Raw genomic sequence first — 25,894 nt, 5'->3', positions numbered from 1 at the left:
TTGGTCAGGTTCTACACCGCATCATAAAATGTGCAGTTAAGTAAAAGCAACCACGATATATATAAAATGAGGTTATGTCTCTTGTCCTCTCCATTTACGTTCATATTATAATAAAGCCTAGTTAATTAAAATATAGCATTGATTTTTATAATACGCTAAGTTTGAAATGGAAATGAAATCCTTTGAAGATATACGTAATAAGAATATACTGTTAATATCTTCTTGGCTTTTGATTACATTTTTTCCCCCTTCTCTTTCCCAAGAAACTGCCAATCGTACAAGTTGTGTGGTATTGCGGTTTTTGATAAAGAAACCCTACAGCTGCTAAGAACAAATTCGAAATGAGGAGATGATCTGAATTTTGATTGATTCGTTTCCTTTCTACTTTCCCTCCTTCAACCTTGCCATCTCGCTTGACAAAATGTAACGAGAAATGCAATGAATAGAAGACCAATCGACGTCTCCACCGCAGAAAATTTCTTGCGGAAATATTACGAATGAAGAACACCAATCACGGAAGATGTTGGTGCTGCAAAGGAAACATTTTACATAGTATCTCTCAAAGAGAGAGATTATAACGATTTTTCTGCTATTTTATTTTGCTGCATAGTAATAGAAAGTATAGCCGGTGATGGTAGCCCAGCGGTCTAAGGCATGTACTGTCTTCGCTCGCCTGGAAACCGGGATTGTGGGTTCAAATCCCACTCGGGGCATGGATGTTTAGTTTGTGTGTGTGCATTTTTCTGTGTTTGTGTACAGGTAGAGGCCTAGCGACGAGCTGACCACCCGTCCANGGGGGTCAGAACAAAATAAATAGACTTGTAATCACAGGCCTGTTACATTGTCGGAGAAGTTTTGACTGGCAGTTTACTCAAGTCCCCATGCGAGACATGCTTTGTTCCTACAACACGTGAAGTGCAATGGGTTTAAAATATGTAAGAAAACTGGGGATAATATATATCGATTGTACACAGTGTGCACATAAAATAGTTAAATTTGTAAGCCATAAATTTTCTCCGATGCTCAAACTCGCAAATCTATATTTCCATCGAACACAGTTTACTAAATATTCATAATTATAGTACATTATATGTTAAAGGTAAAAGTATCCTTTTAACAGGCCGCGAAGGCCCATAGGGTTGTGAGACGTCAAGGCTCCCATATTTTCTCTAGACAATCGGCTGACAGATCGCTGTAAGGTTGTCACCCTTACCCACCGGCCGCCCTTTACCCTCCAAGGACCATCCCGGGTACTCATTTCTGTTAAAGGCTAAGTCGACAGCAGGGCCAAAGTGCGGTTGGAAAGATTACGTAAATTGACAAAAAATCTACCTCATCGGTACTCGAACCCACGACCTTCCGGCTTGTAACATAATGCCTCAACCAACTACGCTACCGCGTACCCAGTAAAGGACACGTAGGCTTATAAAAAGAAACTTAATTTCGTCACTCATTAAGCAGCGAAGTGTGGGGTCCGAGGCCGAGCAAGACACGTATGGTTCTTGATCAGGGTTATCTGACGACGGTGGTGATAAGTATGTATGGAGGAGCCGCGGAGTGGCGATTCATTGTGGAAAACCGAAGAAACTCTGAGAATAATGTACTGTAGTGCCACTTCGTTCACCACGAATCTCACATAGAGTCACCGGGTACTAAAGTAGCGCATGCGCGGTTATAAGCCAATGTTTAACCCCCTCAGCGCTGATTTGACTGTTTAGGTCTACAATGTAAGATTTGAGGCTTTCACGGCGGTGACTATGAAGAAAGCAGTCTTCTGGGATATGTCAGCGAATTCTCGCCATGACGTCATGCATCTTGAGGTTGCTGACTGAGTGGGCGGCTTCGGTGTAGTCTGCTGCTGACAGCTGGAATATACTTCATAGGCAGCCGAGGACAGACGACAAGGGGTAGTCATAGTGTTTTTGGATTCTTCTAAGTTCTAACATTCCCTCTTCGCAGGAGAAAACACCAGCATATTACGAAATGTTACACAATATTCGAAAATAGATTAAATGTTTGCAAGAAAGAGAGGAGTAAGGAAAATCTACAAAGGGATACACAGTTCAGCTAGACGATCACATTACAGAAATGGCCGAAAACTTCTCCTGCATGTCAAAAGGAACACCAAATAAGAAACTAATTTTATAGTATGAATTTTTGCTGCATTTCTTCTCTTCTGCAGTATAATGAATAGAAACGTGATAGAGGATGCCAATAGATCATACATGGAACCTCTCTACCTGTACCATCCGGGAGCCTGATGTGCTTTAATTCCGAACAGAAGAGCACCCCCAACTACCACAACCCGTTCTCTCCAGATCCGAGAAGAGAAACCTTCAGACGGAGTAGAGGGTGAGGAGTAAAAAAGAAAAAGAGGCCCTTCTCGCGCGTGCTAGTTGATTATCATTTCATCACTTTGCTTTTAATTAAAATGCAAATCTTTCATAAGAAGGATTATATGGGAAAGGGATGAGTAGGAAAGAGAGGGTAGGCGGTATGTAAAATGTCAGAATCCGTGAGAAAAGAAACTGAATGATTAATCCACTAGCAGAAGCAACCGAGGTGACTGCCTGCGCCTCCTTGCCTGCTGCTGCTGCTCGCTTTTTCCTTGGGGATGTTAAACACTGCCCCCTCCAAACATCTGCCCCCTTAAACCACCCAAATTTCAATAACCCAAACCCTTCGACATAGGAATATATTTAGGCCATATATTTACCGGTTGCTCTGCATCTTCCTTGTCCAGTGATACTGACGACGATGATGATATTAAATATAATTGGTATTCGATATAAAATCAAGGCTTATAGAATACCAAGTTGTCCGTATATATTACTGCATCCCGTTCAACTTCCAACAAACTCCGTGGCTTATAGTCCGCAAACGAACTATATCCACCGAGCGACCGGCGCTTGTCGGCAAAGTTGGTGCCAACTTTAGAGGATAGAGGGTGTAGCGTGGTCAGCGCAACGGATCCCCAAGGCCGTTAATCTCGGTTTTCTATACCGGAAACAAATCACCAACTTTCATGAAATTCAGAAAGAACGTTATACCTCTGGGGGACCACACAAATTTCGTATGTTTTAAAGATATTTTATCTTCTGGGATATAACGCTATACAGTAATTTTAAAATCAGACGTTTCGGAGGAAAATATGGCCACTACTTTTAGGGTTGAAGATTATTCCAAGTAAGATAAAAGCAAGAAGCCAGAGGCAACTGCGAAGTTTGGTTTTCGAAAATATAAGGGTAGGCAAAAAATTCCTCCGAAACGTCGGATTTTTCCCAAGTTACAGAGAGTTGTAAGCCAGAATACCACACTCTCAGAAGTATTCAGAACTGTACAGCCCGGAATCGGCTGTAGCTTGCACCCAGCGAAAAAAGAACGAAAAACTGGACTTCAGTGAAGTAAAATTCGGCCCATTTCCAAACGCCATTTTTACAGTTTCGAAAGTCTAACTGGTTCCAGTGCTCATATCAGTTAAACATAAACCCGCTACTGAAGACATCACACTCAGTAGAATCAAGAATAATAAACAAGCAGACTACTTGTACCGGTTCTCACGGTCTCCTCGCTTGCGGATTTCTTATATTTCCTTCTACCCTGAAGATGGAGGCGATACGTTCCTCCGAAACGTCGGTTAACACCACATCTTCATGGCGCCACATCCCAGAAGACTGCTTTCTTCATAGTCACCGCCGTGGAAACCTCAAATCTTACAAAAACAAATTAGTTCTACACGCCTATTTTAAGTATTTTATTTTTGTACAATGAACCATTGCTGAGAAAACTGATAAAATCCGATTGTACTTCAATCAAAGTTAGAGAAAGATAGGAAATACCCTGTATAATATTCACGTAACATCTTTGCGGAGTAGAACTTTCACAAGTTTAATTTAAATACACGTGCTTTCAGAGAGAGGATGCACCTTCCTGTATATGCATTATTGTGGCATACTCTTCAAAGAATGCGTGATGTTCTCATCGAACCGAATGTAGACTTACAGCAACGGCTTATTTCGGGATTTTACAGTGCAGATTCTACTGATATATTATTTCGATCATGTATGCTTACTTACTACCAAACTAAGCCGTCACTCAGGAAAAGTATGCATTCTGATCTATTGTCAGAGAGAGGATCTGAAGGAAGAAGAAGAAGAAAAAGAGAAATACTGAAGAGAGGAAAAATAAGAAAAACGCAGAGGTTTACCGTGTGCCGGATTAATAGAGTAACACTCTATGAAGCAGTATCGGGGAGTGGAGATATATCTCCACCAATCTTGCCCCCGGCACTAGGTGGGGGTGAGCCGTCAACTTCGCGTCCCGGCCGCTTTATACCGGAGTAAAGAGCCTCTTGTGCCCTTTGGATACAAAGCTGGGTGTGCCCAACAGCCGCTGTGGAGGCTGTGGAGAAGAGACATATTTCTTACACCTGCCAGGAATCGAAGGGCGGCCGCCTAGTCCATGGACCGTCAGTATACTGACTGAGCTATCCCGGGTTTTGATAGACCGACGGAAGGAAGGAAGGAAGAAAGGAAAGAAAAGCGTAGGCAAAAATTTCGGTTAGAAAGTATTTAAAACGTCATCAGTTAGTGGGGGCGACATCTCTTCAAATCTTATCATAAAACAACATGTAGGGAGGCAGACATTTACTTTTTTTATTTCCTAAAGAACTTCTTCCCCCAGCCTGCCTAACACTATTGTGTTCGCAATATGAAATTTTCTTAAAATTTCTTCGTCTCTTTTTGAAAGAAGCATCAGTATATGATGTATGACTACGAATTCGCCGCTAATCTCACGGCTCCTCTGCAGATCAGGGTACTCCCCTCCCCCACCCACACTATCTGCCACAAAGACGAGCATTATGGATGGGTTTCTCCGCACAAAAGGTTCTTCTTAGGCTCTGGAACGCCGTGACCATTCATCAGAACAGCCTATCCAACACATGCTGTATGCTTCCAAAGCAGATTGCGGAGGGGTGGGGGGCTCCAGGATAGGCCCTGTACCGAGCTCAAGGATTTGGTGCTATACAGCAGCTTTCAAAAGTTGCGAATTTCAAAACTGATCTGGCCTTCCGCTTTTGGACCTTCGCACTTCCACTTCTCTTTACAATTATTTTCTTTTCCTAATTCCGGCTGTCTACATTTCTGCGTACTGTTTACATTTACAACTAAATTCCCGAATGCAGAAACCTGTCGACAAATTCCGATGTTTCAGGATTTTGCGTCAGTACCATTGGTGCTATGAGCTGTTACTTGGGCATTCGGTAAAGGTCTTACCTCTTTCAAATTCTGAAAGTGGAATAACTCTGTATATCTGTATAAAAAAAAACTCCATGCTTTTAGTCCGCAAGCGAACTATACCGACCGAGCGACGGCCGCTTGTCGGCGAAGTTAGTGCCAACTTTAGCGGACAGAGGGTGTCGCGTTGTCAGCGCAACGAATTCTAGACCGATGCCACTGTTTCCTTAAAATTGCTCCTCAATTTTCGTCACGAGGCTGAGTGGACCCCGTTCCAGACTTTTCATAAAATTTGGTAGCCCCGGGACCTCTGGATCTGTAACCAGGAACTTTCACCACTAGACCACAGAGGCGCTCCGTATCCGGATGACCAACAAAGAGGATTTGGCAGGAGGACAAAGAAAAGAAGAACTAGAAGACCATAAACGTGTTCTTCCTTTCGTATGTTTCGTGCTCCTTTAATTTCTCTTCCATGCACTTCACTGACGCTTTTTTTTAATCCGAAATTTCACTTCTATATAGAAGTTTCGAACTCGCATTAACAGACACTTCAATGTAAGTTTCGCCTCTTATTTCGTCACTTCATTGTTCTCCACGAGCAATGCCATAGTTAAAGCTGTCATGCTCCGGATTCCCACAGCGGTTACCAGGGTTCGATTACAGGCCACGTCGTGTGAGACTTATAGTGGACAACGTGGGAATTAGAAGGGTTTTCTCCGAGTGCTTTGATTTCCCCTGCCAAATCTCATTCCAGCAAACCAATATTCGTGCATCACCCCATAATCGGCGCTGTACACTTCGATAATAACAGGCGCTGTTGAACGTCAAACGCCTTAATTTGCCACATTTTATTTTATATAGATGTATTTCTTTATATATTGTTAACATATGCCATAAACATCAAGAAGAAACAAGTGCAGAGAGACAATAATTTTTCCAAGTTTACAGACTAAGCTGTGAAAATTTATGAAGACTTTTCTCTTATGGAGGCCAGAAGAATTTTCTTTCGTCCGAGTTGTCGTAATCCGATTAAATAGCATTAAAGCCATAGAAAGGTGAAGAGGTTTTGCTTGAGACTGGCCTTTTACTAATCACATGTCCTCACATCGTGCCAACAAAGGTCAGAGACTTTTGCCCCACAAAACATGAAACCTCCACTTAAGTCCCCTAAACACCATTTACACGCACCTTGCAATTTGTCTCTGTAAGAAGTTACTGTAAACTTATTTTTCTATTGTTGTCATTCAGACTAATTCAGAGGAAATTAAGAGCAAATCGAATCCTGGCAATCTTTTCTATAACACTTGTCTTCTCCTCCGTTGTCTAAAAAAGAAAAAATTAAAATACACAAAACTATAGCTCTCCCTTCAATTTAGAATGGGTGTGAAACTTGGTCTCTAACATTAAGGCAGGTATAAATATGTAGAATATTTGTGGACAGGATATTGAGAAAAATATTTGGACCTAAGTGGATTGAAACAATATGAGCCTGGAGAAAAATACGTAATGAGGAGCTTCAAAATGTGTACCCTTCGCCAAATATAATTACAATGAAAAGCAAAAGAGGATGAGATAGCACGTATGAAAGCGAAGAGGAATGGAGATAGGATTTTCGTGCGAAAACCTGAAGGAAAGAGGACACCAGAAACAACTTGATGTAGGTGTGTGGATAATATTAAGAAGGTTCCTAGAGACCTGGATTCATCTGCTCAGAACAGGGACTATTGGCGGGTCCTTCTGTACATGAAAATGAAGTTTCAGGTTCCGTAAAATGCTGGGAACTTCTTGAGTGGCTGAGCGAGTGACATCTCAAGAAGAAGTCAGTTCCAGGACAGGCTATGAATTCACTCCGTTCTCAAGTCACTAGATTTACCTTTATAAATGTGCTCTCAGTCAGAAGTGATAACAGTAGACAATGATGAAGTGTCTAACACTCCGGCTTCACATTCAGAAGGTCCTGGTTTCGAATCGCGACATAGATCGCCTATCCTGACAATCCATCTTGGTTTTACTAAATGCCCAAAGAACATGATGGGGCTGTGTCATGAAAGAGGCCAAAGCCGGTTCCCTCCACATGCAGTGCATAAAGCGATGATATAATTGTCCAAGATTCAAGTAATTATAGCCTTCTCCTTGCAGAGCTTGTAAGGACAGTAGAGAAGGATTACCGTCGTTTTCATATTTATTTTGTTACATAAAATATATACAGTCAAGATATATATATATGTCTTATAAGATTTCGAAATCTTCATTTTTAATATCATATCGTAGCATCCTGTTGCACATCACTTTACTTACTCATGTTAGTTGCTAGTCATCTCACAAGCAACTTGCTTTTTTAAAAAGTTTAAAACTTCTAAGAGGTTTAAGAAAGCAAGACGATAACTTAATTCTAACTTTACTAAATATGTAATATAATTAACGTAGTCAAAGCGTTGCTGAAACATATGTCGTGTTCAGTGTTCAGAAGACATAGACCAATAAATTCCAGAACTGACGCATGTACAAAATATCACTATAGCTAAGTGAGTAACGTAACTGGTTATGGTGTTCGGTGAACATGGTTGGTTTTTTTGTAGAAAGGATTAAAATGTCGTCTTTGTCACCACTTCCATAGCGACTCTGGGTCCATCAAATCTCACACGTACTTTTTTTTTCATTGGAGCTACAGCCCTCATTTGGGCCTAGGCCTACCTCCATGAAACTCTCCGTCACACTCACTTGTTAACAGGAATTATTTCTACGAACATGAACGGAGAGAAAATCCGATAAATTCAAGGGTTCAATAAATTCATTGAACCAATCCATACCCCTTCTGTAGTCACGCACCCCTAAATCGTGACCCATTCATGGAAGAGTACTTACGCATCCTTAAAGAACTCATCAAAATATTTAATCTCCATGCCACCATACGCTTCCACGGTGTGGTGCTTAAGCACTTGTAAAGAATATTACGAATTAAGAATAATCCAGGACAAATGTTTTTGTGAACCATAGTACTTCCTGACTGAAGATCAATAAACAACCAATGAAATCATTAAGTCGGGAAGGCTTACTGCTCAGTCGATAAGGTTTATGGCATGTACGAGTATTTGGGAGATGGCCGGTTCGAATTATCTATGTGACACGAATTATCTTGAATGATAATTTTCGTGATTTTCCTCAATCCCTCCAGCTGTATTCCCGGATAATTGCTTGATGTAGAACACGACCGCTTCTTTTCACGTTATTCTAACGCATTGTTCAGTGATACTGCCATTTGACACTATATATTCTGAGCTACTGACAGCGTTGATGAATAATAAATAAATATGGTGGAGATGACTCACCTTGCGATGGCATCCATTCCTGGAATACCCTGATTCTTGATGATAGAGCCATCTGCGCGCGCCAGCCCATGGTGGGGAATTCCCGCAGGTGACAAGATGGCGGTGTGCGCTGCAGCTGGGTGATGGTTCAGTTGCATGAACTGCATATGGTTCAGGTGCGTGGGTGGATGATTGTAGCCGTTCGCCAGCAGAGGCGACTTTTCAAGCCGGGGAGGGTCTGCAACAAACAACAATTCATCAATTCCAACTGAACAGATCAAGTGCTCCCCGTATTGCCATTAATTGATTGATGGATTCAAAATCTACCCAACCAAACTGTTCAAGCTCCCCCCTCAAAAAAAATCGTCAGAGCATCAAGCAAATTAAACAAAACCAAATATTAACAGTAAGTCAACCACATCTTCATTTTGCGCTTCACGTTCTCACAAACGAGGGACCGGTTACCGAGTTATGGAAGTATAACATTCACACCTCGATGTGGAGAAAATTCCACTACCGAATTACTTGGTATAATCTTCATATCCTGTATAAATAAAATGTCGTATCGTAATTCTACTTGCATCATGGAGACATAATTACTGTAAAGAAGCAAATTCTACTGCCATATACCAGTTGATAAAAGCCATGACGATATCTGATGTGGAATAAATATTAATACCGAAAATTAATTAGGTTAGACATTAATTTTGGAGCTGCATTTTCATTTGATAAAAATCCTATAAAATGAGCGCAGGGGTAGGCGGTTGCGTAGTTGAGTGAGGCACTATGCTTCAAGCCGGAAGGTCGAGGGTTCGATTCTCGATGAGGTCCCTCTGTCGGTATAGTTTGCTTGCGGACTAAGACCACGGAGTTTTTTTGTGTATAATAATTTAATGTTGAAAGAGTTAATATATTTAAAAAATTGAGTACGTAGCCGGAGAATGTAGTCACATGATGTTTTAACAGCCATATTTAACTTAACAATCGGTTCTATTGACAGAGAATGACTAATGGAAATTCTCACAAAGTTCAATCACGTCTATACACCTGTAATTACAAACGTGAACAATCTGTGCACCTGTGACGTGGGTGGAACAATCATTTGCTGTTCACGTCATGAATTTCTTCATTTCTACTCGTGGCTGGAGAAGACAATGACTGAAAGTCAATATAATTATTCTATTCGTTGCCCTGACACTTTGTAAGTAGGAAGGGCGCGAGGTCTAAGTCCATTACTTTCCTCAGCTTCCCTTGTACGCTGTCAGATCACAGGGTTGTCTAGCTGGCTGGCTGAGTTAACAGTTGATAGGGCACAACTGTGATTTATCGTTTTCTACAGGATAATTAGCCAACAAGAATCCTAGTATATAAACCTCTCCCCTCCCCAATGCAAATGTTTTAGAGACACGATTTATAACTGTGACAGGGTGACTCATGCGTTATAGGCCTGGGTTCGACATCACACAATATCAGATAGCCCTCAAAGGAGAGCAGAATTCAGTTGTGTTTCTCACATTTTCTAACCGAATTTCATATTACATCACATCCGTAACAGTACGCTCTAGATCAGTTATTTCAAACAATAAATATTTCCGTCACTAATTCAACAAAAGGTTATAGTACTTCAATTCTTTATTCACGATATGTTTCGGCTATACATGGCCATCGTCGGGTGTCTGTCGCTGTGCTAAACTGTTGTACTGTACTGCATGGCCGAAACATGTCGTGAATAATGAATTGAATTGACTATACCCTTTTGTTGAATTAGTAACGGAAATATATATTGTGTTGAATAATTTCTATATTGATGCAACAGGATGCTTAAACACAACAATACTCTTAAAATAAAGAATCCAAGACTACATCTAAAAATTCTGGGAAGAACTTTTCACCTACTTTCCTTGCTACGAAATGAGCCGGATAGAAAAAGATGCGTCGAATAATTCTTCTATTGTTGCGCGTGTATTCGATGCCATGGTAACGTTTTTACCGAGCTGTTGCCTAGGAACGATAAGGGTATATATATAGAAACATAGACTGATGGGAGGGATTTATGAAGAACGCTGTTCAGATGGGCTCAGGTGTCATGGTGTACATACAAATTTTCATATAGATTGTTTCAGGCATACAAAAGTCCACAGGGGCGGATTCACAGACACTCAGACAGCATGGAAATCATATAAGCCAACTTTAGGAAAGTGGGCTAAAAACGAATGACATAATCACATCTTAAGAGTGGAGTCTTCAAAACTGGCTCATAAAACTAAGCACTATTAACAAGACGGAAGGAGCAATGTTAGAGGACGGGCAAGAAGAGGGAGGAAAGTCTTTGAGACGGAAGAGGCTAACAAAAGCCTGCCCTGAAGATGATGATGATTACATCGATTTTCTCCATGTTGATTAACTATTAATTGACTGACCGTCACGGTAAAACGGTTAGCAACAGGAAGGTCCTGCGTTCGAGTCTCGAGCTCTCCGACGACTAGGGTGAGCAATGTTCTTCGTGTCTTTCTTCACAGCTAGTTCAAATAAATGCTGCAAAAGGCCTTACAATATAGCACTGAGGCTTCCTTCCGCTCAATTTTCAATTCATTACTCATTCTATTACTGACCCGTGCAGAGAAAGTAATTGTACATTTCCTGAACATACTTTACGTGAATAAAAATTTGCAGAGTTGAAAAGTATTTCTAAATTTCAAAGAATTAATATAATTGCAGCTGCTCATATGACAAGGGCTGGCCGGTCACGGTAGCCGAGCGGTCTAAGGCTACTGTCTTCGTTCTCTCGGAAGCCGAGATCGTGAGTTCGAATCCCAATCAAAGCATGGAGGTTTAGTGTTTGTGTTTTTCTGTGTTTGTATATAGGTAGAGGCCTTGCGACGAACTGATCACCCGCCCAAGAAGTTCTACCGAATGTGTAAGATCTAGAAAAACCGAAGTGAACGGAGAAGTTCATGGAGGTAGGCCTAGGCCCAAATTGGGGCTGCAGGGCCCAAAAAAATGACAAGGCGACTAGCAGAGCGTTATTAGCTTCTACATGGAGTTAATCAATTTAGACACACAGAAAGAAAATACAGAGCAATGGTAACTGTGTAGAGCTCTATGTTCTAGGATATAAAAGTCTGTAGTCCGTTGAAAATCAACCGACGTTTCGGAAGAAATGTGTCGCCTCATTCTTCAGCTCAACTTGATACCTGTTTTATACTGATTTCCTGCTCGGTTTATTCTTCGACCCTGAAGATGGTAATATCGTGTTCCTCCTCAACGTAACCACGTAGAGTTACAGCACTTCATAACCAGCGCTGTGAGAACCTCACCCCGTATGCGACGACAGCTGTTTCTTACCTAGCGGGGCTGCAGAGTAATTGCGATGCGGAGGCCCTGTTTGGACAGTGGCAGATCTCAACGTATGCAGAAGCACGGCCTCTGCCGCGGAGCTGAGAGCCAGCGTTGATTGATGACTCCGAGACCCGAGCCTCGGCAGTTTAATCAGTCTGCGTCTCATTGCATTCATTTCATTTTGCGTTTTAAACTCACCCTGATGGTACAGAGGGGTGAAAAGGGGGGGTTGGATGCAGATTGAGGGAGATAAGTTAGTTGTAGGATTTAGTATACTTCGCATAACGCCATAAGTTGCCTCAGAGGATTTTCGAGTTATTTGTGCTGTCTTTTTAGTAAATGGGGTGGGAGATCGAAGCTTACCTAACGCTTTATTAACTATCCCAATGAGGAACGATGTATCTTGTTCATAAACATGATTCCAATGGGCTTCTTGTTTCAAAATAAACTGTTGCGATAAATCATTACTTTCAGAACTCCAAAATTAGCAGTTTCTGAGTTATGATTTTCAAAATTATCACTTACATTTGCATACAAAGAAAGACATCAATTTCTGATTCATAAATTTATTATAGAAAGAAGAGTCGTAGGTTCGATCCCGGTCTGGTCAAGTGGGAAGCCAGCGACTAACCGCTTGAGTTATGGCGCGGCCTGCAAGAGACTTAGCCTCACCCTACTAGCATTAAAGAAAAAAGAGAACAGTCGTGACTATATACTCGTAGATATCCTGCTGAAAGCTCAATAATTCGGAATTTCACTCAGACAATGCACTTGAATTTATTCTCAGGATAAATAATGAATTTAGTTTGAAACATAATTAATCGGTTAATTGGGGATGTGTGTAAAATGTAGCAGATGAATATTAAAATAATACACATCTGAGGATTGTGCTGGTAGGGTCAAGTTTTTCGTCGCTTCAGCGATTTCTGGGGTGATGCAATCAGAAAGCGTAAATGGTCACTCATCTCCACAAAGTGCTGAGGTTAAGAATGTTTCTTGGCTTCGCTTGTACGCCTCTTATCTGCCTTCGTGACGTGGTGCTAAATCACAATTTGAAAGTTACACGTACAGCGGATACTTCCACATGTGGGAACACCTGAGACAGACAGCCTGATACAGCAGTAAGAAGCAAGTGTGCGCCATATTGCCAAATGATACAGCAGACCAACTGCAAATTAAAATTCGTAGGAAATGCCGAGTGGAGGAAACGCACCACAACATTGTCTATAAGGTGACCAAGCGTTGTTACAGAGTTCAAGGCCGTGTAATAACTCAGGAGGTTAGTTGTCGGCGGCCCGGTTTCGAGCCCAGGAAAAGTCATATGGGGTTTGTGGTGGACAAAGTGGCATTGGGGCGGGTTTTCTCCGAGTACTTCGGTTCCCTTACAAATTCTCATTCCACCGACTGCTCCTCACTTATCATCTACCATCCGGGGCTGGTATAATAAACCAATTAATCAGACGTACAAAATGGACTCAGTCTCACCCAACCCAAGAAAGTACAAAAAACTATTACAGCGTTTTAACAGCGAAAAACATTCAGACTTGAAGGTTAGAAGCATATAACATAGAGCAGTGAAAAAAAAATCGTTCCCGTTCACCTTAATTAACCATAAAATCAGCCATCAACATGATCCTTGCTAGTTCAAAGTGAGCAGAGAAAGACGACTGCAAAATTCGCATCTCATTATGAACATCTTGGCGACAAGAATGTCATAGAACTCGTTTAAGGAAACAACATCACAAAAAAGTTAACAGATTGAAATATTTTATTTCACTTAAGTATGACAAAGAACACAAAAACTGTGACATGAGACAGCAAGGGGGGCTGTCAGACAAGGAATAAACAGATTTCCCTTATGTAGATTACAGGATAAAAATGAAACAAATTTCTGTAATAGGATACGAAGGTTGAGACTGGATTGGACTGGCTCAGGCCAGGATTAAATGATCCAGTTTTGTTGAATTGTTAATATCAGTGGTATCCAAGTCGCGGCACGTGAGCCACATATGGCCAGCACATTTGCAAATATATATTAACCCTCTTCTTCTTCTTCAATAGATGCGACGAATCTTGTTGAAGAAATTTTCGAAAAGTTCTTACTTCCTTCGAAATACCCAGCTAATTTCACGATAAATAATGAATAACGAGAGTTGAAATGGGCGCAAAATTCTTGAAAACTTTTCCTTAATGGCGCTACACAAGCATAACAGAGTCTGGTTGTTGCATGGCAGATACGTGTATCTCCATACTTATTTATTTATGGAGCTCAACCCTTCTTGAGGAGAAGCCAAATCTGCAGCTACTCAAGAATTTCCCAGCCTTTTATGGAACCCGAAGGTTCATTACCGTGTTCACAAGAGCTCTCCACTGGTCCCTATCCTGAGCCAGATCAATCCAATCCATAACATCCCATCCTATCTCTCTAAGATCCATTTTAATATTGTCCACCCACCTAAGCCTTGGTCTTCCCAGTGGTCTCTTCCTTCAGGCTTTCCAACCAATATCCTATATGCATTCCTCTTCTCTCCATTCGTGCTACATGCCCTGCCCACGTCACCCTCCTTGACTTGATCATTCTAATTATACTTGGAGAAGAGTACACGTTATGAAGCTCCTCATTATGCAGTTTTCTCCAACCTTCTGTCACTTCATCTCTCTTCGGTCCAAATATTCTCAACAACCTGTTCTCAAACACCCTCAGTCTATCTGAATATTGAAATAAAAATAAAATGTGGCCCGCTGGTATATACCTAAGGTATGATTAGGCCCCTTAGTGTTTAGGATTTGGACATCCCTGGTATATAGGACTCTGCCTTCAAGTTCATTCTGAATTTGAATGGGCCAGACGACGTGAACGTGTGAAGACTGAACCCGAATATTATAATGCCCCTTTTGATGTACTACTCCCATATTTGCCCTGAGGTACTGAAAAAAACGACGAAAATCTCAGTCAACAGAGCTGGTTTCCGGGCCAGTAGACTGCTGAAACCGGAATTTTCCAAACAGAGAGCAAAAGAGATAACCATGCAACTTCAGCGTCTGGCTCATTTCTGTACTAAATAAGAGACCGTGGAGGCCCACAGGGTTGTGAGACGTCGAGGCTCCCACATTTTCTAGACAATTGGCTCACATATGGCGGTAAAGTTGTCATCCTTACGCGCAAGCCTTTACCTCCAGTAAAATTACTGGTACTCATTTCTGTTAGAGGCTGAGTCAACCCAAGGGCCGTAGTGCGGCTGGAAGGATTAGATCAAATAAAAATCTAATGACCTCATTGGAATGTAACCCGAGACTTTCCGTCTTGCGACACAGTGCCTCAACCAACTCCGCTACTGCATGCTTCTCTGTATAAAATATCAGAAAGAAAGTTGAGGCACCAGTAATTGTTTCTAAGTATACTTCGCCGTACTTGAGGATTGTTTGCCAAACTGAGGGCAAATTTAATTTGATATAGAGGCAAGTACGATATCGTGAGAGCAGTTATGCCTGTGTATAGGTGATGAACCCAACAGTAAAAGAAAAAAAATATTTCTAAAGATAAAATACGGAGCCCGGTTCGGGTCGTGTGAGGGGGGTTCGGCCCGGTAACAAGACCCCCTGCTGGGTCCCACTACCTCGAACCTGCCGGCAGTTTCACCTTCTTTTACCTCTCCACAGTCACAGACACACAAAAAAAAAACAACAAACGAGTTTACTTGAAATACGGTTTATATGGTGCGCAAACATAATTTTGGTCCACAGTCGGAATGTCCGGTTGCCCAGTTGAGTGTTTCACCGACTGACACATTCAATTGATTTCTCTACAACCTTTTTAGTTTTTAATTTCATAGCGCTGAATGGTAGAGTGACTGGTGAGGTATGAATTGGAAAGAATTTGGAAGAAAACGGTGCGTTTTCTTTGAGGAACTGAGTAAAATCAATAACTTTAATCACGATAGCCGATGTGGGTCAGCTCAATCAGGACAAGTACCCTTTTTTTTTACTGCTAGTGGGGTGGGACAAGTCCCTTGTACTGCGGCCACTTCTGGGCTATTGTACCAGCCCCAGATGATAGGTGAGGGCGAGGTGGAATGAAGATTGGCAGGGGAAACCGAAGTACTCGGAGAATATCTGCCCCAGCGCCACTTTGTCCACCACAAATCCCACTTGACCAGACCCGGGATCGAACCCGGGCCGCCGCGGTGGGAAGTCAGCGACTAACCGCTTGAGTTATGGCGCGGCCCCAAGACAAGTACCTTACTTTATTATTTCACCAGAGAGAAGTACTTCTGATAATATCTGGATAATTTGCTACTGAATACTTTCACTCGTTACGCAGCTATTGCTCTATACCCTCTGGTTTAGGCGTTGCGTATTTCAAGCATTCATATTTACTATTAAACGGGACACATCAGCTGTTGGTCTATGCTGATGATGTGAATCTACTGGGTGATAATGTAGATACCATAAAGAAAACACAAACTTTGATTGACGTATGTCAGGAGGTTGGTATAGAAGTAAACACAGAGAAAACTAAGTATATGTTGCTGTCTCGTCACCAAAATGCAGGGCAAAATCATGACATAAAGATAGGAAACAGATTTTGAAAATGTGGCACAGTTAAGATATTTGGGAACAACGATAGCAAATAAAACCTGATTGAAGAGGAAATTAAGAGGAGAGTGAACTCGGGTAATTCTTGTTACCATTCAGTCCAGAGCCTTTTGTCTTCTCGTCTGCTGTCCAAAAACATAAAAATTAGAATATACAAAAGTATAATTTTGTCTGTGGTTCTGTATGAGTGTGAAACTTGGTCTCTAACATTAAGAGGGGATGGACTGAGGGTGTTGAAGAGAATATTTGGACCAAAGAGAGAAGTACTGTCAGGAGTTTGGAGAAAACTTCATAATGAGGAGCTTCATAACTTGTTTTCTTATCCAAGTATAATTAGAATGATCAAGTGAAGGAGGATGACACGGGCAGGGCATGTGGCACGAAAGGTGGAGAAGAGGAATTCATATAGGGTATTGGTGGGAAAGCCAGAAGGAAAGAGGACACTAGGAAGAAGAAGACGTTGATATTTGGACAATATTAAAATGGATCTTAGAGAGGTAGGATGGGATGGCATGGATTGGATTGATCTGGCTCTGGATAGGGACCGGTGGAGGGCTCTTGTGAACACGGTGATGAACCTTCGGGTTCCATAAAATGCTGGGAAGTTCTTGAGTGGCTACACAACTGGCGGCTTCTCAACAAGGCCTCAGCTCCACGAGTGAGTTCTCATAAAATTACTTTCTATCTTTCAAATCCTCATTCAGTTGAGATAATAGAAAACGATATTGAACAATCGAGCATTAAATACAGTAATTTTAATGCATTTCCAAGTTCCGTTCAATATCTATACGTCACGAAATGCATCACACATATTTACTATTATAACCCATCACCTTAGAGCTCAGAGTCCGTTTATGACACATCCCAAGATGAGAGATTAAAGCTCAGGTCATGAGGCGCATGCCGGTTAAACAAATTACAGAGCTTTTGACCACGAGAGATGAGAATCGCGTGGATCCATTATAAGACAGTACAGACACAAACAAAATGTCTCAGCATATCGCTGCAATATTATTCCAACTGGGTGTCGCATAAAACTGTGCTGTTTGTGATACATAAGTCCTACCAGTTCATGTGGGGACACGCGGTAACTTAGTTGGTTGAGACACTATGCTACAAACCTCAAGGTCCCGGGATCGAATCCCGATGAGGTGATTTTTTTTTAATTTACCTAATCCTCCCAGCCGCACTATTGTCCCTTGGGCCGACTCTAACAGAAATGAGTACCAGGAATATTCCTGGAGTTAAAGGACGGTTGGCGTGTAAGGCTGACAACCTCACTGCCATCTATGAGCCGATTGTCTTGAAAGTTGTGATTGATATGCTTGTTCACAGAAAATACGCGCAGAAAGAGCATTGATTTCTGCTTTTTAAACATATCTCCGAGCGTGATAAGTGTAAATAGTATTTTCATTTTCTGACATTATTTTCGGCCGGAAGGTACGCGTATGTCTCGGGGCTTCCACTTCACAATTCTCTTCAGCCCAGTTGCTAAGCGCTTCTCACAAAACTTTAGTCTTTGCCATGATAATTACGCTACTATTATCTTTCTGACTTAAAGAATAGACTACTGCAAGAGAATTGCAACGTTCGGTAGCATAATATTTGTAAGCACCCTCTACTTCTATGCTTCATAAGTCCAGCATTATCCGTTCTTCACTTACACATACGTCACGTCACCATGGTAATGCGAAAACATTAACACTGCAGTCTTCTGTTGTGTTCGGGTCTGAGCATGCGTATTGGGAGAGAAAACAGAACAACAGTGAGGAAAGCAGTTGTTTAGCAAGCACGCAGTACTGTGAAGCCAGCATAGAGAGGCGTTGCTAGGAAACGGCTCTGCAAACACGCCTGATGCTAGGTAACAGATTCGTAACACGCAATATTGGAGTAACTGGAAAGCGGTGTTCTCTAGATGGTCCGTACGATAGCTACGTGATGCAAAAATAAAACTTTTGGGAGGCGTTTTATTTAAATAGGCTTATACTTAAAAGTGAACCCAAGCATTATGTAAAGTAATTACAAACTACGCTTAATTGGTAGAACATTTTATAGTGAAATGTTACCTAATTTAGTAAATATTACTTGACTTTAGGAGCCGGTATGTAGAGAACGTCAGATAAAATTTGCTTAAAATGATAATGCTAGGTATGTATATGTTGCGCCGGTCACGGTAGCTAAGCGGTCTAAGGCATACACTGTCTTCACTCGCTCGGAAGCCGGGATCGTGGGTTCGAATCCCACTGAGGGCATGGATGTTTGTGTGCGTTTTTCTGTGTTTGTCTACAGGTAGAGGCCTTGGGACGAGCTGATCACTCGCCCAAGGAGTCCTACCGTATGTGTAAGATCTAGTAAACCGAAGGGAAACGGAGAATTTCATGGAGGTAGGCCTAGGCCCAAATTGGGGCTGTAGCGCCACAGAAAAAAAAATGTATATGGTGCATGCATTTGTGTATTTCCTTTCAATAGACAAATGATATTCCATACTAAAAAATACCTTTTCAATTCTTCAATAATTATGCGACAGCGACAACGCCAGAAAATAGAAAAATTAAATAACATATTTAGCATGGAATCCATAAGATGGTATTACAGGCTTCTGTGGAACAAATACACATACACACAAATACACACGACCGATTGAAGAAGCCAATGAACAGAAAGGTACTTGCATTTCCCTATGTATTCCACTTGCCATAGGTGACTATTTTCAGCAAAGCCATTTTGTAAGACAACATTATGGAAAGAAAACGAAACATCAAACAATTCTAAAAACTGCTATAGGCCTATTTTACCTGAACGGCCCATTCCGATGCTAGTTTAATCTGTATGATTTCTATAAACGTTTCGATTCGTAAGTTACTGTAATTTGTGTACCCTTTTACTTTCTTGATGTAGGTTTGACATGAAAATAGGTGCGGATATACCTGCCATAAGACACCTGGAGATATAATAACCAGTGTTTTGCCAGAACACTGGGTTCAGAATCATAGCAATTCTACATTAACCTAATGACACGCCTTACTTCCATCTCAGCCTCCAACAACTTTTATGCTACAAGCACATGTAAGGGGTTGATCCTCTTTTTATTCTTCTTATTCTTACTGTTACAGCAATTTACATTTGTAGCTATCATTTCTACCCCCCCTCCTCTTCTCGCTCCTCGTTCCTTACATCCAGTTATATAAAACAGTCTAATTCTATTTATCTTCAGGCAACACAAGTCAGAATATAAAGTAAATGTTCTTGTAAATAAATTTCATAAGTAAGCCACGAAATTTTGTTTTACATTTTCAGGAGTTAAAATATCACCCACAGATGTCTGGAATATATTATTATTTCAAGAGAAGATATTAAATAAATTGCCTAAATACTGAATGGCTGGGAAAGGAAGCCGTAGATTTTATTGTGGTACAAACTATCGTAGCCTCTCTGAAATCCTTAACAAGGGCTCTGTGGAAAAGAAGGACTCGAATATTATGTTGACTAATTAAAATAACTTAATGGGAGAAGTGATCATACAGACTACATAAGTTGGAATGGACTAAAATATTTTCGTATCTTAATAGGGATGTCCAAAATGTATTTTTAAAATTTACATTCAACCAAAATGATAATAATAATAATAATAATAATAATAATAATAATCCGGCCCCATTACTTCCCGAGAGCCAAACGTACTCATCGAATGTGAACCTGAGTGAGCCTGAGTGAGCCTTATATACTGTCTTGATTTGGTAGCAAAAAGGACAAATGTCTCTCCCTTCTGAACATCCACTCCTTTGCTAGTTATTATACAGGGTGCGTCAATGAATCGGGAGATTTTAAAAACGTTATGAACAGCAAATTATTGCATTTATTTGGTATATGTATTAACTGAGCTATAGCGACCTCCATATAACTGGCTAAGGTCAAATCTAAGGTACAACTAGGCCGTGCCATAGTTCAAGCGGTTAGTCGCCGGCTTCGCAAGGTTACGGCCCGGGTTCGATCCCGGGTCTGGTCAAGTGGGATTTGTGGTGGGCAAAGTGGCGCTGGGGCGGGTTTTCTCCGAGTACTTCTATTTCCCCTGCCAATTATTCCACCAATTCTGCATCATCATAATTACCCGAGGCAGGCTACAATAGGCCAATCAGTGACCGCAGTGCCGACTGGACCCAGTTGGACTCCACCTCCCACTAAGCGAATTTTATGTCGACCTTTATCATCTAATCTAATGAACTCTGATATAAGACTAATTATACTAATTAAATACTAAACCTCAGCTTCATAAAATATGCATAATCAGATACATTCCTGAGAAGCGAAAACTATTAACTAACCAACTCCATGGAGCTTAGTCCTCCTAAGTTATACCAGAATTTTGCAATGTTTTGTGGAACCCGAAGGTTCATTACTGTGTTCACAAAAGCCTGCCACTTATCCCTATCCTGAGCCAGAAGACTCCAATTCATACCGCCCAGTCCTTTTCATTTAATATCAATTTTTAGCAAATTCTTAAATAAATTGAAATATGAGCCTTCTTAAAATAATGAAAACAAACACTCTCAATTCGTAGAAGCCACGAAATATTTCGTGAACGCCCTATAAACTATTTACATTATTACTAATTCTGCGTGGCATGAAAAATCTGCATTGACAGTCCTTTTTCTTTGTAAGAAATGTTGTGTTTATCTCTTGACAGTCGTACAGGGAACTTTCTAGAAGGCGGTGACCGCTTGACAGAGAAGGTCAGAGGTACACAGAATTCCATGTCAGAAATATTATAAACTACTCATGACGTTCTGTTAATAACTGATGACCTCATACCTCTCCTCGTGTCTTAGCCGCTACGTGCTCGCACAAGTTCCTCTCATTATTAAGAGAGTTATCTCACACAGAATAATTCAATTCAATTCAATTCTTGTTTCTTTACATGCAAATTTAACTGCTCAGAGGCCAATTACAAAATTAGCACGAGTACACAGAAATACACAAAAATAACTAACAAACAAAATACAAAATAATGCAGTCCGTATACTACTAATAAATTAATAATAATTTCACTAAAATTTAAAGTTATCATTAATATATGAGAAAAATGATAGGTATATTTCCACCAGTTATGCCATTATGTGACGAGAAAGTACTGTATACGTACATACACACATAGAAATTAATAATAATAACAATAACTCGTAATTGGTATTTATTTGTATGCTAATTCAACACCCAAATAATAATAATTATAGCGCATTACAAAAATTATTGAGAACCTTCCAGGCTCCGAATATGGGAAGTTCGTAAAAGACCTCTGAAGACTTTTTTTTTCCTTGGCACTACAGCCCCAGTGGGCCTAGGCCTACCTCCATGAACTTCTCTGTTCACTTCGGTTTTTCTAGATCTTACACATTCGGTAGGACTCCTTGGGCGGGTGATCAGTTCGTCGCAAGGCCTCCGCCTGTACACAAACACAGAAAAACGCACACGCACAAACTAAACATCCATGCCCTGAATGGGATTCGAGCCCACGATCCCGATTTCCAAGCGACCGAAAACAGTACATGCCTTAGACCGCTCGGCTACTGTGACCGGCAGTGTATAAGAATTCAGTTCGTACCTCGCAGGAAACAGAACCGAACCCACGAGCCCGGTTTCCAAGCGAGCGAAAACAGTACATGCCTCTGAAGACTTAAAGTATGTGATTAGAAGACTTCAGTCGTGTGTAATGCTTGGAGCGTGTGATTCAGTGAGACTGTCATAGTTCCTGCATTTCAGCTGTGGTACCAGAAGAGGACCAGAGAGAGTGCAAATCAGCGATAGCGCTGTATTTGAATGTGATTAAGAGAACTTGTAACCAAGGTGTTAATAAATCCAACCATCCGAACTAGAACCCGTCGTTTTCGTCACGCGTACCGCGCTACACGTTACAATATATGCTAACGTGTGTTGAAATGCAGGCCTTTTGATATCTCACTGCATAACGGTTTTTAAATTGTAATTTGAACCTAACTTCATGGAGCGGAGATTTCCGAAGCCGAGTAAGTGATTCTTTGGATTCATTGCGCTCATAGAATATAGGACCGTCTCATAAGCCAGATGAAACCACTTCACACCCTCACACGTTGTTTCTTTTTTTTTCCATGACGGATTAGGCCCTATGGTCTGTTCCCATTCAGAATTAATTATATGATTATGAATCTTAGAGACAGTTGGTAGAACTCGTTGGTCGGGTGATCAGACAGCCACAAGGCTACTACTAGAACAAATGCAAAGAGCTACGAGTAGCGCGGAATCCGAACCCATGATCTCAACAATCGAGCGTGAGTACATATTTCGTGCCTTACACTGCTTCGCCACTGCGATCGGCCCACCCCATTTCTATAGGATTTGTTTTAATATAATCCTCACACAAATTATAACACCANTGAATACAAACCAAATACAATTAACAACTACAACAATTACAGAGAAATACAAACATCTGCAACAAATACAACAATTACAGAGAGAAAAAAATACAACACCCAAAACACAAACAAAAGGAAACCAACAGTCATGGATGCGTAATGTCATTTAATTTACTTCACTTCACTTCACTTCATATACTCAGACTTGTAGACCTATTAATATATATGTCGTATTGTCTCTACTGGTTGTCTGTAATAATATTTAACGTTATTAAAATATCAGAATGAAACTTTTCATAAAGAAATATGCTCACTAATTTTTTATTAGCGCAGAAAATTATAACTTTAATTTGTTGTTTGAAACAAAGTATTTGTGAAGGTAAAGCCTATTATTTCTTTCCGCCAACTACAAGCTAAGACGCCAATGTGCAAATAACCTGCTCCTTGAATATAAATTTGTACACCGCCCCATCGCCTTCCGGGCTATAAAACTATAGTCCTTTTAGTGCTACAACATATCTTGTTAATTGATACGCTTTATACCCTCATATTATTCTTTAGTCTATACGTTCAGTTGTATGAAAATTCTTTGCTGTTGTAAATCCTTTTTCTCCCCAAAGCGACTGGCGATGTTACTTTTACGCCTTTTATATGACTGTATAGCCGCTCACAGTGGCGACGCGGTCTAATCATGAACTGTCTTCGCCCGCTCGAACGCTGGGATCGTGGGTTTGAATCCAACTTGACGCATGCATATCTCTAATGTGTGGGTTTATTCTGTGTTTAGATACAGGACTTGTGAAGGGCTGATCCCCTTCCAAGGAAGTGCTACCGAATCAAGAAACTAAAATAGAGGCCAAGGCGCAATAAAGGACTCTATAAAAGTCATAATTAAACTTAATTCAACTAAATTCTTTCTTATTTACGTGCGGAGCCAAAAGCCGCAAGGCCAATTACAGGCTCTGCACAGTGTAGACAGAAGTAGTTACATACCGGACAAACACAATATAAAGTCAAAGAATAATTAAAGGTAAATATTGGGGGAAAATATACTAATGCATGTAATTAAACAAACAAAATAATAAAATAGTAATATTATCACAAGCCGGTCACGGTAGCCGAGCGGTCTAAGGCATGCACTGTCTTCGCTCGCTCGGAAGCCGAGATCGTGGATTCGAATCTCACTCAGGGCATGGATGTTTGTGTGCGTTTTTCTGTTTGTCTACAGGTAGAGGCCTTGCAACGAGCTGATCACTCGCCCAAGAAGTCCTACCGAATGTGTAAGAACTTGAAAAACCGAAGTGAACGGAGTTCACCGAGGGGTAGGCCTAGGCCCACTGGGGCTGTAGTGCCAAGGAAAATAAAACATTATCACAAATCTAAGTTGCTACTGACAATTGAGAAATTAAAAGTATAGATATTCAGAAAGAATAATAATAATAATTCAGTTTAATTGTTATGTTCGTAATAATAATAATGCTATGACTGTATATAAAGAGAAAGTTAGTTAAGAGGAGAGAGTAAAAAAGACAAAAGCCATGGGAATCAAGGGGTTAGATCTTCGCAGCAAAGGTTACCAAAAGTATGCGTTGCGTTGTGGCCTCTGTTATTAAAATTAAAAGAAATGAATGTTGTATTTGTAGTAAATTAATATCAGTGTAGGAGGATATTTTGTTGGAGAACAATAAAGGCTACCATTGGTTAGTAAGTCAACATATGTTCACTGTTTCCCCATTTTAGGTCGCGGTACATTCAGTTATAAATATGAAAAAGGTAAAATTATCCCTACGATTCAATTAATCAATCAGCACGCGATGAAGAAGTGCGTGGGAGTGGAGGTATAGCTCCAGCATTATTAATCTCGGCTATAAGTGGACGTGTGTGTTCAGCTTCACGCCCCTGCCTCTCTATCCCAGAGGAAACTGCCCCCGGTACTCATCATATAAGAGGCTGGGAGGGCCCAAAGCCCATCTGGACCTTATGGAGAAAAGAAATATTTTTTTCCTCTGCCAGAAATCCAACCTCGACTCCTCGACCGTCCAGCTTGTTTCCTAGTCCCTATACCAACTGAGCTATCCCAGCTCCGGTTATACATGTAAAGCCAATGGTAATTGGGAGAGTCTTGGTTTAGCTTCAGTTTTATACAGCATAATTTATGCTCCGGTAAACATTAAAACACACTACACTACAGTTTTCATCAGCTGGTTTTGTTAGCTGTGGAACTTGTGCTCGACCGTCTCTGTGGTCTAGTGGTCAGAGTTCCTGGCTACAAATCCGAGGGCCCGGGTTCGATTCCCGGCGCTACCAGATTTTCTGAGAAGTGGTGGGTCTAGAACGGGGTCTACCCACCTTCGTGAGGATAATTGAGGAGCTATTTCAAGAAAATAGAGGCTCCGGTCTAGAAAACAAAATTAACGGGCGTGGGGATTCGTTGCGCTGACCATGCGATACCCTCTATCCGCAAAAGCTGGCACTAACTTCGCCGACAATCGGCGGTTGCTCGGTCGGTATAGTTCTCTTGCGGACTGAAACCACGGAGTTTTGTTTTTTGTCTGTGGAACTTGAGCTCTCAATCTGAGGAAATTCCACAGATTGTGTTTCAAAAGAAACAACTGGAAAGCATATATATGGAACCAAGAGAGAAAGTAAAGCAAGGGAAGGTATATAATGAGCAGTTTCACAATTTGTTCTCTTGACTACGTATTATTAAGGTGGCTATATCAATATTTGTAGAACATGTAGCACGAATGGTGAGAGAAGAAAGTAGCCGCAAGATCTCACTGGAACATACTGCGTGGGGAGAGGGAGGAGCAGTTTGAATGATGATATATAACATGGATCTTAGAGAAATCTTGCTTGGGAATTTGGAATGGATTGATCTACGCTACAATACAGTTTATTGATCAACTGCTGTGAACACGGCTGCGAGTATAAAGGTTAGAATTTACTAAGGGGACACACATATCTAGTCGAGGAAGCGTCCTGTTTCACGAATTTAGTAAAATCGCTGTTTAGTTAATCATTA

The 25,894-nt window shown here is 41.0% G+C and overlaps 1 protein-coding gene across 4 annotated transcripts in view; it reads right to left on the bottom strand.

Annotated features, from left to right (window-relative positions):
* The window catches only part of LOC111862086 (dachshund homolog 2), a 735,944-nt gene that overhangs the window by 315,966 nt on the left and 394,084 nt on the right, over positions 1 to 25,894 (bottom strand). For all 4 annotated transcript variants that reach the window (XM_033750542.1, XM_033750541.1, XM_023847179.2 and 1 more), the window contains one exon: positions 8,567 to 8,783. In XM_033750542.1, the coding sequence (XP_033606433.1) occupies positions 8,567 to 8,783 (217 nt within the window). The remainder of the gene's footprint in view (positions 1 to 8,566; positions 8,784 to 25,894) is intronic.

The sequence above is a fragment of the Cryptotermes secundus genome, unplaced genomic scaffold, assembly GCF_002891405.2.
Source record: "Cryptotermes secundus unplaced genomic scaffold, Csec_1.0 scaffold400, whole genome shotgun sequence".
NCBI lineage: Eukaryota > Metazoa > Arthropoda > Insecta > Blattodea > Kalotermitidae > Cryptotermes > Cryptotermes secundus.
The sequence above is the reverse complement of the archived record's forward strand: the minus strand, read 5'-3'. Positions and strand labels throughout refer to the sequence as shown.